The sequence below is a fragment of the Nipponia nippon genome, unplaced genomic scaffold, assembly GCF_047370975.1.
Source record: "Nipponia nippon isolate SJK-2023a ecotype South Korea unplaced genomic scaffold, ASM4737097v1 scaffold_1, whole genome shotgun sequence".
Taxonomy (NCBI): Eukaryota; Metazoa; Chordata; class Aves; order Pelecaniformes; family Threskiornithidae; genus Nipponia; species Nipponia nippon.
In genome coordinates, this window is record NW_028262290.1 from 4,910,979 (window position 1) to 4,931,032 (window position 20,054).

At 43.5% G+C, this 20,054-nt stretch overlaps 1 protein-coding gene and 1 long non-coding RNA gene across 4 annotated transcripts in view; one reads left to right on the top strand and one right to left on the bottom strand.

Moving 5' to 3' along the window:
- The first annotated feature begins 1,013 nt into the window (after positions 1-1,013).
- The window catches only part of AGO2 (argonaute RISC catalytic component 2), a 66,770-nt gene continuing 47,729 nt past the window's right edge, over positions 1,014-20,054 (top strand). Inside the window, exon 1 of one of the 3 annotated variants that reach the window (XM_087742695.1) lies at positions 1,014-1,255. In XM_087742695.1, the coding sequence (XP_087598821.1) occupies positions 1,225-1,255 (31 nt within the window). In that variant the 5' untranslated portion in view covers positions 1,014-1,224. Of the gene's footprint in view, positions 1,256-11,374; positions 12,217-20,054 lie in introns of those variants that run through there. The other 2 variants (XM_087742774.1, XM_087742844.1) reach the window with 2 other exon arrangements.
- On the bottom strand, positions 16,260-18,853 carry LOC148057231 (uncharacterized). The gene is made up of 3 exons (XR_015699286.1): positions 18,433-18,853; positions 18,131-18,288; positions 16,260-16,745 (listed from the first exon to the last, which is right to left on the bottom strand). It is a non-coding gene; the product is annotated as an uncharacterized LOC148057231 (long non-coding RNA).

Genomic DNA, 20,054 nt, shown 5'->3' on the forward strand with positions numbered 1-20,054 from the left:
AGGACCAGGGAGGTGATAGTGCCCCCGTACTGGGCACTGGTGAGGCTGCACCTCGAGTGCTGTGTTCAGTGTTGGGCCCCTCACTACAAGAAGGACATGGAGGTGCTGGAGCGTGTCCAGAGGAGGGCAATGAAGCTGGGAAGGGTCTGGAGCACAAGTCTTATGAGGAGCGGCTGAGGGAGCTGGGGTTGTTTAGCCTGGAGAAGAGGAGGCTGAGGGGAGACCTTATCGCTCTCTACAGGTCCCTGAAAGGGGGTTGTAGCGAGGTGGGGGTCAGTCTCTTCTCCCTAGTAACAAGTGATGGGACGAGAGGAAACGGCCTCAGGTTGTGCCAGGGGAGGTTTGGATTGGATATTAGGAAAAATTTCTTCACAGAGAGTGGTTAGGCATTGAAACAGACTGCCCAGGGAAGTGGTACAATCACAGTCCCTGAAAGTATTCAAAAAACGAGTGGATGTGGCGCTTAGGGACGTAGTTTAGAGCTGGACCAGGCAGTTAGGCTAACAGGTTGGACTCGATGATCTCAGAGGTCCTTTCCAACATTAACGATTCTATGATCGATTCTATGATCTTGGTGGGTGACTCCCAGGGCCTAGAAAGGCTGCTGCTACAAATGGTTCGTGTCCGGTTGGCCACAGCGGCAGGCTGTAAGAAGAGCAGGGCAGAACGTGCGTGGGCACTGGCGGCAGGGCTGGGGAAGAGCTGTTCGGGGTCCGGTTGCTGGCGTTCGTGCGGGGGAGGAGAAGGAGGCGGCAGGAAGGTGGGCGGCTCCGACTGGCGGGCGGGAGGCGGTGGGCGCGGAGCTGAGCCCGGGCCCGCCGGGCTGCCGGCAGCGGAGCCCCTGGGGCGGGCCGGCCGCCCTGCTGACGGCCGGCGGCGGGCAGGAGGGCGGAGGAGGCGGCGGCGGCGGGCGGAGCGCCCCTTCCCCGTGACCCCGCGGCTCCTCCCTTCTCCCCACCCACCTCCCCGCTCCTCAGTGCCGCCGAGTAACCTGGTTTCGCGGCGTCGGCCCGGCCCTCCTCCCTCTTTTCTTTTCTTTTTTTTTTTTTTTTCTTTCCCCTTTTCTTTTCTTCCCCCCTCCCTCCCCTTCCTCCTCCTCCCCCTTCCCCCGACGGCGTAGCCGGGGCTCGGGCTCGCTCCCTCCCCCCGCTTTCCCTCCCCTGGAGCTGCTGCCGCGGTAGGGACCTGGAGAGAGGCGCCGCCTCCGCCGACGCACACGGAGACATGTACCCGGGAGCCACCTCCGCCGGACCCGGTGAGGTTTCGACCGGTTGTATTTCCCTCCTCCGGGCTTCCCCCGAGCCGCCGGGACGACTTTCTCTTTCTCTCCCGGGGCGGCGGGGGTCTGCGCTCGGCGGCCGTTGTGTGTGAGGGGGTGACCGTTGGCGCACGAGGCGGGAGTGCACCCCCCCCGCCCTCCCCTCCGCCCCGGCTCGGGCCTGGCTGGAGCCGCTGAGGCCGCGGCCGGCCGCGCTCACGGGGGAAGGAGGGGTCAGGCCTCTGCCGCCACCTCGGGGAGGGCGGCGAGCGAGCCTGCGTGTCCGGAGGCCCCTTTTAGGGGAGGGTCGCCTTCCCCTTGCTCTCCTCTCCCCTCCCTCTGCCGCGGCGGGAGGCTGGCTCCGGCCTGAGGCGGGGGAGGCGAGCCCCGAGGCGGCGGGGAAGGAGGGGCGGGCAGGCGGAGGGGCGAGGCGAGGGGGCTTCTCCCCTCTCCCGGGCGCGAGGTCCCCTCACGGGGCTGCGGTAGCCGCTGCTGGGGAGGTGGGAGACGGCAGAGATTTCCCCCCCCCCCCCCCCTCCGCCTCCCCGGCCCGCCGCCGGTCCGTCCCCGGGGTGTCCCCTCAGCTGTGCGCTACGTGCCTGCCTTCCCCAGGCCAGCGCTGGGCTGTTCCTGCCAACTCAGCCTCCTGCTGGCAGCGCGGTCTGGCCTGGGGTCTCCATTTCCTCCCTCCCAGCTCCTCGGAGCGGCTGCATCCTCCTGGGCCGGCCTGGGATCCCCGTCGCGCCGTGCACCAGAAGTTCAGGCCGCCGGGGCCGCGTTTCGCTAACAGCGTGTTTGTCAACGACTGTGCTGCGGGAGTTTGTGTTGTTTAGATGTAGGTAAACCCTATCCAGATGTTGGGTAGGGCTGGAAGAGGTTATCGGCTTCATTAGATGTCTTCAGGCTCCGTCGTGTAATGAAATCTGGGAGCAAAGGAAAGATCAACGTGGAGAGAAGAAAGGTTACCAACTCACTCAGGGGCATTTAATACTATTTAGGGGAAAGATAGGTTAATTCTGTGGGAGTTTGTGCAGTTAATATAGGACAGTGTTTTTTCTTTTTAGTGTTAGGCTATTTGTGTGGTGAGAATTCTTTTCTTATGTAGAAACTACAATGTTTGGGTGACTGGTACCTAGTTTTCTTCTAGAAAAGTTTCAAAATAAGTGGAACTTTATTTTATATTACTGTTCTCAACAGTTCTGTATAAAAACTTTTCCCTTGGAGGGGTAATCTGGCAAAGAATAGTGTAGTAGCTGAGATGTCTTTTACTGCTTCTCTTACGAATGCTTCTACTGTAAGAGCATTCGTATCTTAGGATCAACAGTTAGATGCTGGCTGCTTTTTTTTTCTCTGATTTGATTCTCTTGGAGGGACAAGAATCAAGACAGGCAATCAGGATGATTGTTTTCCTCTTAGAGTACAGCCCCTCTGTTTTTACTTTCTTGCTTTTCTTTCCGCAGTGCATGAAGACCTTTACTAGGCACACCAGGAAGATAGGTCTCTGCAGCCGTGTGTTTCCAGACTGATGTTCAAGATTTTGCTTTTGTGTATAACATCATTTGCACATTTCAGTACCAATAGCTGTGTATAACTGTTGATGTAATTGTTTGGTGGCTTCTAGTGTCAGGTTGTCTTGCTCAGGTGCAGGTATACTTTCAGTTTACAGGTATTTGTGGTGCTCAAATTGTGCTGTTGTTGCTAAGGCTGTTACGTTCACCTCCTATTGATACATCTTTTTTGAAGTTATACGTAAGGAGCTAAATCATGGAAAATATTGCCAGTGTACAGGCTGAGAGTAGTTTTATATGTGGGAGTCGCTTTATCTTCCTCGATTTGCGCTCTGTCTGATCCTGCTGCTCTCCCTTTCGCTCAGAATGATGTTACTTCCACGGCACCAGCATTGGTGGCTGCTGTTCACCATCAGGGACCCAACTTCAGTGTGTAAGGGTATTTTCCCCTTATGAGAACAACCCTCTCTTCACCTCGGGCTCTTGACAGAGCAAACGCTACTGGCGTGTGTCTCGGGCTCCTGCTATTCTGCTCCCTCCAGCCAAGCTCATCTTCTGTCTTGTTTACTTCCTAGTTTATCTCTGTGGCTCAGCCCTTTCCCCCTGCGCAGAGCTGGGCAGTGACAGTGTCTGTTCTGGGGTATGAGCTGCGAGTTGTTCTCCATGTCGTGAGGCTCTCCGTTTCCTTCCTGTGAAATCATCCACAGAGAGCCTTAGCAGCGCGGTGGCTTCTAGCAGTCCAAACGGCTTCCTGCTCCGCACCAAATCGTAAGGCAGGGCGTTTGAGTAGAGTTTTTTTAAGAGAGCGTGGCTGTACTGTGAACCAGTCTGGAAACGGGGACTGTCAGCAGGATGCTCAGTTGTATTGTGTAAGGCTACATGTGGCTTGCGAGCTGCCAGTGAAAGTCCTCTTCCATACGTTAATCCGATACCTATAAAATGAACGTGCGCTGTAATCCTGTTCCAAGGAGCGAGCAAGAAGTGTGGTTTACAGCCATTCACTGAGCCGCAGCTGCCGTGAAAGCACAAGAACTCCAGGCTCTACATGTCTGTCAGCACATCCTTGACACCGCTTAAACGCTTCATTCATATCTCCTGTAACTTAGATCTTGCCGCCGTTTGCTTCTCCAAACGTTGCCGATGCGTACAAGCTACTTTGCTCTTCCAGCTCCTGTTGCCAAACTGGACACCGCAGCCAACCCCATTCTGAGGGTGCCTGTGGTGCTGGCCTCCTGCCAATGTAATAGCTCAATTTGCCACAGGGTTTGCTATTTTAATCTTAATTCTTTTTCTGGAAACAGTATAAAGCAAGTTAGGAAGCCGTATCTGACTAATTTAAAAAAATTGCTGCTGAACGTGGAAACTTTGTTTAAACATGCTGTTATGTTGGGAGTAAGATGGTTTTTATACAAGAGAGGGACATCATGAAATCACTGTTTTCGTGTCTGGGAAACCTGTTCCTTTTTCCCAAATACTATTTGAGTTCTTGACTTGGTGTTGAATTTGCTGAAACACTGTGCCCATACCCTTTTTTTTTTTTTTTGCCTTCAAGAAACTGTGAAAAATAAAAAGTCTGGAAACATGAGAGAGAATTTTTCTTAAGAAAAACAAGTTTGATACTGCTACATTTTGGTATATCTTTTTCTAGAAGGACAGAAAAATGTGAAAGCGACAAAATAAAAATACTGTTGTTCAGTTTAAAGAATTGATTAAAACTTGCATAAACTTCTGTGACTTGCACTGCTTGGTATTCATGTATTTATAAATTCTAAACTTCTTACACTATAGATTCTCTTTTTATTCTTTGAAAGGATATTTGATTTTTGCCTGCTACTCAGGTCTTAATTTATCGTTAAAGCAGCAGGTGTTCGAAAAAGAGTGTCTCCGTGAAGGGGGTTATGGCTTTGCATGCAAACTATAAGCTTTTTTTTTTTCCTAGCACAAGAAACAACTTTGAGCCCTCTATCAAACTAGTGAAACGAGGGTTATTTTCTCACTTGTCATTTAGTTGTGAGTTACCTCTTTAAAATGGTTAATAGATTGTTGAAACTTTTAAATCTTCCTTGTTTTTCAGTGCATGTGCTTGTTTTTAACTCCCGTAAATTTTCTTGAAGATATGTGATGGTGAGATGTTGGTTTACTTTAGGACTCTTCAGTCCTAAAATGTGGTGCAGGGAAGGGCGCGCTCATGCCTTGCTTGCGGTGGTAGAAATGGCAACGTCTTTGTCTTGTGGAATTTAACTCCACCAGCGTCCTCTTAGCACGTGCCCCAGTAGCAGCAAGAACTCCTGTGCACGTCCTGTCAAGGGTCTGCTCTTCTTAGAAAGGCTTTTTCTATTTTGGGGGATGGATCTGGACCTGCTCTTATTGTGCTGGCTCTGCTGGTATCACAGAGTTGCCCAGTTTCTTTGGCTTAATTTTAGACAGTAAATTATGTTGAAATTCAGTGTAAGCTGCCATACATAGAAAAGGAAATGAGAACTTAATGCACAGCTCTTCCTTTTTGTGTAAGAATTTCTCCTTAAATTTAAATTGCATTTGACAATGTTACAACCTACAAAACACAGTGTAAGTTTTTCAAGCCTATTGTTGTCATGGCAAGTACATTTTCCCAAGGAAGAAAAAGACTGCATATTATCATGTTGCTTCAGCTAGCTGTGTAGTCTTAAGGTGGCTTAAAGATGAGGTAGTCGCTTGATGAAAAGATAATTGATGTTGTCATACGCGTGAACCAAACTTTCTCCTTAGTGAACTGAAGTATACTATTTGCTGTCTGAAAAGCGAAACTTTTTTCAGCAGTGATTCTCTTAATGACTATGCAGTTACATGGGGTTTTGTACACTTATTTTTCCTTTGTCTTGAAATTTTTCACACCACTAAGTATGTATGAGTACACTACAATTCTGCAAAAGTGTTGTAATGTATATAGAAAGACTACAGAGGAACAGCCAAACCTTCCTGACTTCCAGGAAAGTACTGCTTTCACAATTTCTGTACCCTCTCTTGCACTGCTATCACCAGCAGTCTTTCACAGAAGGGTGGGAAAGGGAGTTAACTTTAACTCTGTAAGAGAAAATACGTGTTCAATTATCCTAGAATGGTCTGTTCTTCTACCCACTTTGAACAGTATAGGAGGGAAAGATTTTTCCATTTCAGAAAACAGCCCTTCTAAATACTTTTGGCCTTCCAGAAACGGCAGCAATCAAGTCGCTGAACGCGGTAAACTCCTAACTGCTGAATTGGCTTTGCAAACATACACAGTTCTCGCTAATTAGGAACTTTACATGTATAATGAAAGTTTTGTTTGTGTCAGCGAAGCATGTGCCGACATTAGCTTTACAAAACTTGTAAGACTTGTCAAAATTTTGTTGTGTATTGCCTCCCTTATTTCAAGCTTTAGCAGAATACTTGGTCATATTTTTAGTGATGGAATTTCTAATACTCAGACTACCAGCAAATATTACTAAATTTGAAAATAAAGAAAAGTCAACCTCCAGAATCTTATTTTTGGTAAGTTATGAACTAGAAAAAAATAGCTGGTGGAAAATATTACGTAATTTTAACTGTAGTGGCTGTGGGTAGGGATCTGTTCCATGCATTGTCCAATTAATTCGCTTCAGTATCATGCAGCCTTTCTGATGTACATGCAAAGCAGCCCACGAGAAGGTAAAGTATCTCTTACCTATCAACTAGGGAAGTGCAGCGCTTTGCAACTTGGTGCAAGGGATTTTTTTTTCTTTTTCCATTTATTGTAATACCCAAAGCTGATCTTAAACATTTCCTTTATCTGTTTTACGATATCAAAATTGGGAAAAGTAAAAGACAGACCTGAGTAGCATCATCCCCAGATAGACTGGACTTGTGTAGTGTATCTCATGTCTTACACCAGGGTTGTAATTTCTTAGTACACAGGTCTCTTGGTAGCCTTTTCTAAGAAGTAGTGCTTTGAAGAGGCTTTTCAGTACTGTCCAGGAAGTGGTTTTTTTAATCCTCAGACTGAGGTGATGCCCATATTTTTGTATACTCATGACTGTTTTAATAGGTGGTGTCTTTCAGCATGTTCAGGGAGCACCATAGGTTAGTGCAATTCATCTTAACTTCTCCATTTTAATTTGTTTCGCTTTTACTATTCCCTTTTCAGAGTAAACTTAGTGCTTTTAAATAAAAAAGTTTTAGTATAAGCGTTATTTCATCTGTTTCTGTAGTCTCTCTTTGCATTTTGTCTTAAGGAAAAATACTTCTCCTAAATATCTTTTTTTATAGCCTTGCTGCAGCTGTGAAGCCGTGCGATACCTGGTGACCAGGCTTTCTAGAAAGAAAAGTTTTGTTTTTTTTAACTGTATGACTTCACAAAACTGGACACAGCCAAGGTAGAAGCAAAGCATTGATTTAGATAGGAAAGTACTGTTGATAATGACATAATCAAGGCAGTCCAAAGCTTGCTTTGATGTTTTTCTCTCTTGCTGCCATCAGCGTTGTCTTTTGAATTCGGTTCTCATTGAGCTGTCCACAGTGCTGCCAAATTTTGTTTGTATTTGGGTTGTGAAACAGATTTTTTTAATCACAGATGTGGCGACAATAGTTCATTCTCTCCTGTTGTAGTTTGTTTGTCCTCTTCTATTTTTTGCCAGTGCTGCTGAGTTGTGTTTTGTCTTTGTAGTAGGTTTTAGTCTCCATTCAACCTTCATTAAACAAGCAACCGAAAAATAAAACTCCGTTGCTGAAAGTAGATTTAAAAGCTCTGTGTGTGTCAGCCTGTAGTTTTACATTCATCTTAAACTAGCCTAATCTAGCCCTGCTGCAGAAAGAAATGGTCGTGCAGGCGTTAGTGTGGGAGGCTGCCTTGTGCAACGTTGGACAGACTGATCCCAACTACAACCAAGTCCCTTTCATTCCTTGCTTTCATGCCCTCTCCTGGTTAGTTTTAGCTGCTTTGCTTCTCTGCAGGAACACTCCTGATAACGCAAATCTTGGGATCATAGGGCAGACTGAAAAGCTGCGTGAAGGCAGAACTTCTCTTTCGGTGCTAGTTGTGTCTTATACCAGCTTAAGTTGTATGTGAGCTTATTATGGCCTGAAGTGAAGTTGTTAAGGCCTGGGTGCCGGTGTTAATATATGCCATGATAGCTCTGCAGTCGTGAAAGTCTCTATCTTTGAGAGAAGTGTTAAAATATTTAACTTTTCAGAGATACAGAATAATTACATACATCTGCACTGTTTTGGGCTCCACATGTCTTTCCTAACAGCTCTTCTGGCAACAACCTGGTTGCGTTCCCTTGTACAAGTTGCTTCATAATCAGAATGTGGAGAATATGCTTAATGTTAACTCTTTCACCTGTGTGAAGAGTTAAATCACATAACACATAATTTCATAAAATATGTATAAGTCTGAAGACCATGTGTTTAAACAGTATGTGAATTTTATGTCTCATTATGTCACTTGAAACCTGTACTGGGGGGTGACTGAAACAAGGGGGCTGCAGAGCATGAACTAAGTCTTCAGTCTTTTGAGAAATAAACTAATCTCAGCATGTCATCTTGGGGAGCTTGAAAATGTACTTTTGAAACTATGCTGGTTTTACAGCGCAGATTTGTGTATAGGGAATCAAGTTGATGATTTCGTATGTAGTCTAGGAAAAAAAAAAATGCCACTCTCTTCTGGCCAGACGAGGAGCTGACTTGGCAGGCAGCGTTAGATACCGTGGGTGGCTCTGTTCGAGCTGCTAATGTCACAGATTGGCGCTTTAGAACTTTTTGTCTTAGTGGTATTTTTTTGTGTTCTTAGTCCAGTCATGAAATTTATGTTGAAGCTTATTAATGTGAGAAAATAATGAAACCTAAATTTTAATTTAGTAGTAGGAAGTGTGTGTGGCTGTGCTAATTTAGATTTATTTTAAATAAGCCAATTTTAGAAGAATTCCCAAGAGGGGAGGTTTCACTGGCTTAGCTAGATCAATCTAAAAATTGTTTGAAGTTAAATGTGTCATGTAGATGAATAAGGCTTTAAAACATAATTATTACTGGGGCCTCGTTATATACCTTCTGAAACTTGTTTAGCAAGTGCTTACTATTAAAGGACAGGGGTCTATTCATACGGAGGGTAAATTCCTATCTAAATGTTGCTGTGTTCTTGGCTTCACTTATCCTTTGATAATGAGCTTACTTCATTGTCCTTTCATACAACTTGTGGGTTTGCAGTGAATGCTCCCTTTCTGCTGTTTTTTTTATCAGTGCCTCTGTTGGTTGTGCTCTCTTGCCCCATCATACTCCTCCATCGTTTCTGAAATCTTTGTTTGCTCCCATGTGGAGGGCAAGGCTTTGGGAAAGCAGGGGTTTTCTTGTTTGTGCTTTTTTTAAACTGCTGGTGAAATGTAAGGTTTCTCAAACAATAGTACTTGTCAGCTTCATCTCTTCTGACTTGAATATTTCTGTTGAGAAGGCTGATGAGAGACATAGGTTTAAAAAGAAAACCCAAAAAACCACCAACCCTCCAAACCACAAACAAAACAAAAATAAAATAGAGAAGAAACCCAGGTTCAGGTAGAAATGACAATACAGAAGAATGAATGTCGCGGTGAAAACCAGCACGTTTCTTTTTGGGAAGAGCTTCGGTGTTTAATGAGGGAATGCTTAAGAATAATTCGCATGGCTTCAGAATGTTTGCATAAGGGTGTGTTGTTTAAAAAGTGAGAGCTTCATTCAGAAGGAGGAAACTTCCCACCAGGGCAAGGAAGTGAAGCTTTATTGTTTGGGTCTCGTTATGTGATTAGAGTACAGTAGTGGTATTTTTTTTCCTAATTGTTTCTGACTTGCAAATCCCCTTTAATGTAAAATTTCAGTGGAAGTATAGGCCTCTCTTTAGGAAACTTGTATGTGCCTTTTTTTTAAACTTACCCTTCACAGAATCCTTAAAACAATGCACAGACCAAAAATCGAAATTTACAGGACTGGGTGCCACATGGAGTAAGGTTTTGATAGTGACACTGCAGGAGAAAATAAATTATTTCCAGAGAAAAACAATCTGTGGGGATTTGGATCTCCCTATAGCGAGACGCTGTTATTTGCAGTCTCCTCCTGTGGTATTTCCGTCATGACTGGGGTGGCACAATGCCACAGCTGAGTTTTGGTTTGTATCAACTAATATGAGAACTTAAGTTGCTTACAAGAAGCAGGTGGAGGGGAAAAAACCCCAAGATGTAATAGGAAAAAAAAAATTCTCATAGGGGAGTTCTGCTGAAAGCCTACACTCTTGTCATATCTCCGTTATTCCATTATTATGAACCTGCATTTTACCCCTCTCTTCCGCGATGCTGAAAACCACAGCCCTATCTCTTGAAACCGCATTAGATGCTATTGGATCTCTTGCATGTTAAAGATGCTCCTACAGCTGCTTTCACTATCTAAAATGATAAAATAAAGCGTAACCTCAGCTCTTAACTGTGAATTTTCTATTTTGAAACTAAGCCACGAGAGCGTTCATGTTTTTGTAGATTAATCCAGTGTGGGTATGGGGAAAGATTTCTGTTTCAAGGAAAGCATGACTGCTTCTGAGTTATAGCTCAACAGTTGAGTTTTGTAAATTAGAAAATATTTTAGGTATGGAGACAATTTAAAATTTTTATTTTTAGATTTTACACAACAATACTGCTAGCCAAAGTCTGTGGGGATATGAATGTGCTTGCAAAGGTACAGTGCAAAATACAGCCATCCTAGCTTCTTTAATAAGCTGAGGACAAATTCTGTGTTTCGTTCAATTGTATACGGTGTGAATACCAGAGGGAGTGGGGATTTGGGGCCTCTGTGGCACCAGTTTCCAGGTGGTGAGGCACAGCACACCAGAAAGGTGCGCCAGCGGCAACAGAGTAAAGCCCAAGCCATTAGAGCTCGTTAAGCTTAGCGGAGCTTGTGTGCGTGTGGGCACATGGAAGGGATGGGATGTCATGGCAAGGGATCTGGAAGGAGAAGGAGGGGAAGGAAAAGATGTTGCTAGAAAGGTTGGGGGAAGCAACGTTGTGCTGAGAACTACAACTCTGGTTCAGGTGACTTAATCTATCCAGTGTCTGCTTGTGAGCTATAATGCAGAGAACAGTTCTTACTATTTCTAAGGGGGAAAAAAAGCCTATGAAATACTGAGATCTCCAGTTACAGAGGTAATGGAGTGTCATAATGAGGTGTACAGTACTAATGGTGTTACTTGATGGCTGTTTGTGTGTGCAAAAGGTGTTGAAGTACATAATGCGGGGGAGTTGGGGCTAAGTACCCCTTGCTGAGCTCAGTTCTGTGCCTGGCACCAGCTGGAATGGCTCTACGTGCTCTCCTCGGGACTGAATGCAAGCGCTTGTTTGTCCGATATTCACACCGAGTAGTTTGATGGAGACTTCAGTCTGTGCATTGAAGTAAATATTATTGGAAGAGTCAGTACTGATGGATAAAGAAGGTGTGCTTTACCAGCCCCCTAGTGACTTAAAAAAAAAAAAAAAAAAAAAAGAGGGTGGGTTATGTTGTTTCATACATACCTATACAGTCAGCTTATACAGAAGGAGGGGGAGCCACATTTCTTTCCTAACCTAAACGCAGTATTTCAGCAAACGGGGTAAGGGAAGGGTAATGTGGGATGAAGAATACAGGTTTTCTAGTCTTGCCTTCTACAGGGAAGTAGCAGCATGAAGGGAGGAATAGATGCTAGTGGGTGTTTTTATTCTCCTCGTAGAAGATGTGTGTATTCACTACATCAGCCTTTTGGAGTGGCAAAGAACGGGGATTGTATGGAATGGAGGCATTGCTCTTTATGGGTGCAGAAAATACATTCTTTAGTCTAGATTGTTAGAAAAGGCACCTGGAATTAGTTCAGCATCCTCTTCTAAGGTGTGGTGGTGCATTTTCCCTGCCCCCTCTCCTGGACTGCTTTACGATCTCGGGAATTCCCATCAAGACTTGGCCTTTGTGCACTGAGTTTGGCGGTTAAGCGTCCCTTGACTGTACCAGGAACTCCTGCATGGTGGGGAGCAGCACTGACCGTACCAGGAACTCCGGTTGCCTGGCCAAGGTGGGGAACGAGAGCGGGAATAATCAGTCATCCCCTGACAGTCTTGGAACATATCTTACCTGGATTGTAACTCAGGTGGAACGGTACAGGAGGATCGGTACCAGCTTTACTGGAATTTTTGAGAACTCCAGTAATTGCCAACCGAGATTGTGGCCAGGATGGAAATTTACTGATGCCTAAAGTCAATCATCTCGCGACCCTATAAACGGCCATACCAAGTGAGACCCTTTGAGCTCTCCGCAGCGGACTGTGCCCAGTATCTCCCTCTGAGTGGGATGCCTCTCAGAGTTTGCAAACTCTTAAGTTTGCAAAGTTCAGAGGCCTGGCGACGGGACCTGGGCTGAACTCTGGGGCCCCCTCTCTCCTCGAGGCTTGACCTTCGCCCATTGAGACAATCATTTGAAGTGAGTATTTCACTTAGCTCGAGGGGAATTTTTAACAGGTACCTTTATATGCATATTGTGTATGTGTGAATCGATTCAAATATTGTAGTAAATCCTATTTAATCACTTTGTAAATGCTAAATTAACCAATGACTAATTGCTGTTAAATTCCTGTGATTCTCTCTTTAACTGTGAATAAACCTGAAGCTGCTGCTAGACGTATGTAATCCTTAGACATAAACTGTTGATAAAGTCTAAGGGGAAGTCTGGATCCAGCCGCACCTGGGTTCCTCTCTGAAAAGGAGTTTAGAAAGCAAGGGGGTCCATTCTGAACCTCGTGACTCAACGGGAGGGCCTCCTTTACCCCCTCGTTATTTTCTATCTCTGTATAAATCATCCTAATTTGCTTCTACCTTGATTTCCCCCCCCCCTTATATATATTCCATTAATTTAATAATATAGTGAACTTTGCCATTGAACTTCGTTAAATCACACTTTTATAAATTTCTCTTAAAACCACTTTTGCAAATATCTCTGATGGTAATTCTTTAAGCGACCTAACCACTCATCTGTGACACTAAGGTATGGAAAAGTGAATGTATCATTACGGTCAAGTGTGATCTACAGCACTAAGAATGTTCTCCATTTCCCCCTTCATCGCGTAAAGGTTTGCCTGAAGATGGAGTTATTTTGTAGTTTGAATTCACTTTTAACTTTAAAGTGGGCTGCTGACTTGTGGGTAAGCCATAAGCATCCCCTCCATTGTTTGGGTGAGGCTTGCTATTTGAATGACTTAATTCAGCGTTGCAGTTTGTAATTAAAAGCATTTCTCTGCGTGCCTTAAGAAGCATTTCAGAAATACTTTGTACAATTTTGTGTTCAGGGGTCAATTAAGCCACCTGCCTCTTTAACAGTGAGGATAGATGTTTTATCCTCTGTATGCTCCTTGCGTGCTCTGATGGTGCTCGTCTGCCACTGGCCCCACTCGCAGGCGGCCAGTAGAGTGGTGAGAACCAGCTTGTTAGTATTTGAAAATCTGAAGGATAAGTTTGATGGTCTAGGCTGAAAGGAGAACGTGGAAGGAAAAAGAAAGTACTGACACTCGTTGTCTTTTGCTAGTTGGCGTTGTCCAGGAGAAGCTTGTGGGCTAGAAAGAACCATTCTTTGTTTCTCGCCTGCTGCTTTCTGCTGGAGCATTGATCCTACCCTCTTTGGTTCTCTGGCATTTTGTTCTTGTAGTCTTTCACATATTCTTATTTGAAATGGGGTCAGAACTTACGAAGCAAGCTGGGTTGTTTCTCCCTTGCATCTCTGACTGCAACACCCGCTCGCATCATTGGTGTCTGGGAGTGATTCTGGTCTCCGTTTATCATATCACTTCTGGCACTATGAAGAGATCACCTCTCTGTCTTACAGAGGTCAAAAAGTAACAGGGATAACCAGGTAACTGGTTATTTATTCCAGACAAAATAACTGTAGAATGGTTTGGGTTGGAAGGGACCTTTAAAGGTCATGAGTGCAGCCCGCCTGCCATGGGGCAGGGACATCTTTCACTAGATAAAAGGGTTGACTTGAGAGTTAAAATTGCTTGAATTCTTTTGCAGTAGGTGACAATTATTCAATAAAAATCGTGTCGAGATTAGGTCTACTGAACATAATGAGATTACAGGTTTGAAGGCAATGCTGTTTATCTAGGACTTTGACTCCTTGTTAAGATATCTAACTTCATACTACAACGCTAAGAAATTAGAAGCAATCTGGCAGAGTGGGATCCGTAAACTTCTCAGTAGTTGTACGTGGGACATAAAATATGACCAAATAGGAGGACAGCTCCTTCATTTTTGCTCATCGGTATTGAAGCTAGCTCTGATAGCCCACCTCGGCATACGCAACATGCTGTGGTTAGAAAGTGTGGTAGCTGCTCACTGAGAGACCAGAAGAACCTTTACAGAGGCGCTCCGTCAAAAATTACGTGAAAGGTGTCATATATGAATTCTTGACAGGATCCAGGCACAGTTTATATATGGTCAGAGTGAGAAAAGAAAGAACAGAAATGTAACACATGCAGCAAAAATAAGGAATGCAAGAAGATAGTTAAGTGTCTTTAAGGGTTGCTTTCCACATATAAATGGAGACACATGGTGGCCTGGAATGAGCAGGTACTTGAGAGAAGTACAGGAACAGACTGAATGCAACGGGGAACAGGGACACCCCATCCCTGAACGATGTAACTCTGGATAGCATTTTAGGGGACATTCCAGGAAAATAATGATTTACCAGCTGTGGGGTGATACGTGGCTAGGAAACTCGTGACAAATGGAAGATGAATGTTACCAGGTACGTGTTGAGAGGGGGAAGGCACTCTGGTGCATAAAGATGGTAAAAATCCAGCCTTCGGACATAGGAGAGGTAAACAAGGAGTAAGTCAGCTTGAGTGTTAGAAAACGAAATGGAGATCTGCAGATTCAGCAGTCCCAAAGGATGGATACAAGTGGCAACTTAAATCCACGTCCTGGAGCATGCACAGGTGTATACAGCTAGAGCTGCAACCTGTTTCAAAGCACAAATGTGGCTCTGGACAAAGAAGAGTTGTAAAGCATCATTAGCAGTACTACATCTTTACTTTGCTACTAGTAGAAAGAGGAGCAACTTCAGAAGTTGAATTTGATGTGTGCAATAACTACTTTGCATGCTGTACGACTTAGGGGATCTTGCTTGATTTATAGAGCAGTAAGGCTTTTACACTGCATTTATTCCTCGTAGTGGATATAGATAAGGTTGCCAGGCTTGCCTCCTGCCCACCCCTCTTTTTTTTTTTTTTTTTTCCTGAGGACACCTTTAGTAATCTGTTAGCCCTCCACTCAGGTGCATAATTGTCCTAATCGGTGTAGCTAAGACAGCAAGTGGTTAAAGGAGTGGTTCTAAGTAGTCTTAGATATACTTTATTTGCATAAAAAGGTAAGAAGAACTGTTTTTCCCTTTTGTTCTTCACCTGTTTCCATTCCTCCAGGTGCCTATCAGGTTATTTGCCATGCTGGGCTCTGCAAAGTACCGTTGTTCTAGAAGATGCATTATTAGCAGAAAACCGCATGAAATCTTCTGGCAATCGCATCTTGATAAAGAACCTTCAATAGCTGATATTTAAGAGAATGCTGTAACAGATATTAGATTTAAATGAAGTTCTGATTACATCATCTCTTCCTGTGCTTTCCTCGTGGTTTGTTGAATTCTTGGGGATAACAGATAAGTCCGTTACCTTTATTTGTTGTGCACCATCTAATCCAACAATGCTGTAGCTTGGCTGAAGGCCTTTTAGTTTCCATACTCTAAGATGTGTTTAATGAGCAGCAGAGACAGATGTAGAGGTTCCATATAGGTTCTTCTGCCCCTGTAATATCAAGGGACTATGAGCTGCAGCTTTGAGTTTTCCTTATCTTGTAGAAAACATTGCCAGACTTTTTCCTATCTTTCTCTAACGGTTCTTAACAGAAAGCCAGTGTGAAAGTTAAACTTCTCTATATAACCCAGACTGTAAGAAAACTTGAAGACAGCCCAAAGCTTTTTTCAGTTGTGTCCTAAAAAGAAAAGGCTGAACTCCCTGTATTCCTTTTCTTGCTCTGACCATATATATATGTAAATAAAATACATAAAACCTCTGTGCAGATCCTGTCAAGGATTCATATTGAATGTTTTCCTCATTCTTTCTGAATCCCCTCTGTTACTGGTACTTGAATAACTGTTGTGGGAAATCCTGTTTCCCCCGCCATGTGGTGTCCCCTTCCCAAGTCTCCCATTCTCCCACTTCAAACTGCACTCCCAAAAGGGGACGTTACCTGTGTGCAAGCCCAGTGGCAGGCCGCCAAGGTGCCTAGGGGAAGGAGCACATGACAGACCAGGAGAGGCCGAGAGAATCAGTTTTGTTCAGCCTTAAGAAGAGGGTTCACCTAAAGGGTGACCTTCTGCCTGCCTACAACTCCGTAAGGGGAAGCTGTGGAGAAGATGGAGCCAGGCTTGTGGCAGGTACACCAGGACAGGGCAGGAGGCAATGGACAGAAGCTGGAACACAGGAAACTCCAGTTGAGTATAAGGCAAGTTTATTTTACCACGGGGGTGATCAAGCACTGGAACAGGTTGTAAGAGATGTTGTGGAAACTCTGTCCTTGAAGATACTCAAAACTTGACTGGACAAGTCAACTCCCTTCCAGCCTACATTTTTCTGTGTTCATGATACTCGGCACCTCTACAGCAGCTGCTGGAAAAGCTGTTTCAAGCAGATGTGTCTGTTCCTTTGCCAGTCTTGGTTCTTTTTAACCTTATCACGATGAACACGTTTGTCATTTTTTTTGTTTCCTGCAGTTCTGGAGGCAAAACAGCTGATCACTAGTTGAGGACAAGTTATTAAACCTCTTTTTTTCCAAGGAGCGATGCCTCCTCTCTGTGAGATGGAATCGGTAACTGACCTGGAGGCAGCAATGAATATGCACAGTGGTTGTATAGTCCATGCTGTCTGCAAGGCTGGGGTTGGCAAGCAAGGTAGATCAAATCAAGTGCTGCAGGAGAATTGAGTTACATATTGAATTAAAATTCTGTATACTAGCATGAAATTTGGCCGCCTTTTATTAAATACTTGGGTATCAACTAATTAGCATATCTAAAATACTTCGAAAAGTGCATCTTTTATTGTGCAGCGATATCCGAAAACGCCCGTAGTGATGATCCAGAAGAGCTGCTCTGTTCTCTGATATTAGAAAACTTAACTGGAAGTGAAGCTTCCAAATAAGGCTTTCTTCCTTCACCTTACTTGAATTTAGAGACGATATTTTTAGAAAAATGGTTTTAGAGAGACTTCCTATCGACAAATGTAGGTTGCATTCGTTAGCCCAATATTAAAACATGCTTTGAGTTATGAAAACATCACCTGATTGTTAAATACACGTTAGGACTTGCCCACAAGGAAACTTATTGATATAATTACACTAGTATAATTATGCACAGATGATTTCCTGTGTTGACAAGCCCTTAGATGCAACTAGTTTGGCCCCTTCTTATTTAATAACTCATTAGGCCTCTGACTGCATATTAAAATTGCATAATTCTTTGCTAAAAAAACTTCGATATACAAGTTTCGTGCTGACTGGCAGTGCTTCCAGGGTGCTGAGCAGGCAAGCAGTTAAGCTTTAAAAAATGATGAAGAATGAAGGACAAAAGAAATGAACGCTGTAAGTCTGGGAAACGGTTATAAATTAAATGGTCCTGAAAATCATCATTACACAACTGCATGGATTTGGGAGTAGATGAGCTGAGCCACACTCATTCAAAGATGTGGCTCATTCACACTTTTTATATACTAGGAGTGTCTGGGCCAGCTGACTCCTGGAGTCACCCTCTTATCTTGAGTTTTGATCCACAATAACGTGCTGGAGTAGGAGCACACACGCAGACAGCCTTGCATTTGCTGTCGTCTTTTCAATTTGCAAAACTCTGTATTTGTCCTAAAGCAGCTTCTCTGGGATTGTGTGCAGTTCTACCACCGCCCTTCCCCTGCCACTCTCTTTTGACAGAGTTGTCAGGGTAATTTTGCTTGACTATTAATTTTATTTCAGAAAACTGCCACGAGACTGTTATTTTTCTAATATCTGTCTTTTTCCAGATTTCTTTTTTTTGGTAGAAATTACACGTCTTAAGAATGATAGCTATGAATGTTGAGTTTATGTAAATTGGATGAATTGTAATAGGAAATCTGTTGGGGTTTTTTTGATGATAAAAATAAGGCTAAAGACAGTATACTGGCACTTTATTATTCAACACCCAGCTTACCTTACTTCACACCTTTAAAATGGGGCTCTTGATGGTCTCAATCATCATATCAAGGCTGAAGCGTTCTCATTATTCATATTATCATCTAGCAAATGAGTGAGGAGCTTCTGATACTTACCACACGGATGCTCTGGTTTATTAGTCTTTCGTCTTTCTTCTCATTTATTCTTCCCTTGACAGCGCTTTAAAAGTAAAATCCAGGTATGGATGTAGATTTTTCCAATGCTTTGAAATAGTGTCTCTTCAAAAGCATGATCTGCGTTTGTGAAGGAGTCCCTGAAAAACAGAAATGGAGCAAGTAACGCACGTCGGGCTGTGGATTTTGGCAGGTTTCTTTAGGCAGTGTCACCTCGAGCTCCGGTGTCCGGTGGTATCTGCTGTAACACACCTCACCCCGCTGCACAACCTCCCAATACCAACCTTTGAGCTAAGAAAAGCCTTCTCTTGTCCCTACGGCTTGCATCACTTTAAAGTGAGAGTGTGATGGGAATTATGCAGGAGTGCTTGAACAAGGAGTTGGGGCAATCGAATTACTTTGAATGTAGCAACTGTGTTTTACGATTGAAACTCTTGGGTTTTTTCTTCTATAGAAAAGAATAATAAAGCTCTAGCACTGAATTCCCTTATTTTGTGACTCTCTACTCTTCACAGCTAGTTGCTGTAATACATGTTACACAAGATAGTTTGATTTTTGCATTCTTAATTTGAGGCAGTAGTCCAAACAGTGAATTCAGATCAGCAGTTGTAATACTCTAGGGTTTTTTTTCCCTTGAAGTTCAATTCACATCTCTCAGTCCTATAGCTAACACACATGTATCTGTTCTATGCGCAAAAATATAGGTTGACTGCTTATCGGCTCAATGCTGCTGTTTAATAAACAGTGCTTATCTCCTTCAAGCAACACCCTGCCCTAAATAAGTTTGCCTAGGGAGTTGAGCCAGAAATAGCTTGCTCTTTTTTTTTTTTTTTTTTAATTGGATTGTTAAAAAAAAAAATCATTGAAAAATATGTTTAAAATGAAAATACAGGTCGGTAGTAGTCCTGCTTTCTGAACAGTGTGGTTGTAAAACTCTGCGATCACATCTTTCCCCAGGAGTCTGTGCTTCTCCCAGTGTTTCATGTTATTCTCAAAACTGAATATATGCCCTCACTGTTATTTACTGTTTGTCACTAAAACTCCAGTGGAGGAATGTAATGATGTTGAGCAACATGTGATTGTGTTGATCCCTGAACACTTACAGATACGGCTTCGTTATGCCCCTGTGAGAAGTAGTAAACAATCCCATTTTAATAGAGCGGGAGAAGAATGTATTAGATAACTACAAAATTACTTAATTTTGCAGCATAAATAGCTTGTGGGGGTCCCCCCCCCATGACGCTAGTCTTTTGTACTTGCAAATCTTGTAAGCCTTTTTTTTTTTTTTTTTTTTCCTTCGTATTTCTGAAAACTAGTCGTGATGTACCAAATCTGGCACAGAAAAAGGAAGGGCAGGGGAATTAGGATGTGGCAGTAGATACAGAAATGTTAGAAGGCATAAAAATAGACAGCAAAGAGAAGGGAAATGCTTAATATTGATGAGAGTAGTTGACCAGGTAATAGAGGTAAGGCAATACCTAACGCAGCTAGAAAGCGGAGTGTGGATAACAAGAAATGGAAATGTTGAAATACAAATGCCAGAAGCCTGGGCAGAAAATTAAAATATTTTTGAACGGGTGGTGCTTTGGGGATCATGGAACAACACAAAAAAAATCGTAGAATAATGTTAATGACTAGGACATGGTTTTCAAATGGGAACGTTCTGTTACAGAAAGATGGAAATAAAAATATGTGCAGTGATGAGCTGTAAAGCATTAAGCAACAGAATGGCTGAAATCATAGGTGGGAGCCAGATTTCTTTGGGAAAACGATGGTAAACAAGATGCTGGTGGAGCAGAGGTAGATGTTTGGTGCACATCCTCCTGATCTGATTTGGAGGTGGATAGCAGAAACCTTTGTTATATTGCAAGTACAAATATTTGTAGGAGTATTTTTTTATGTTACT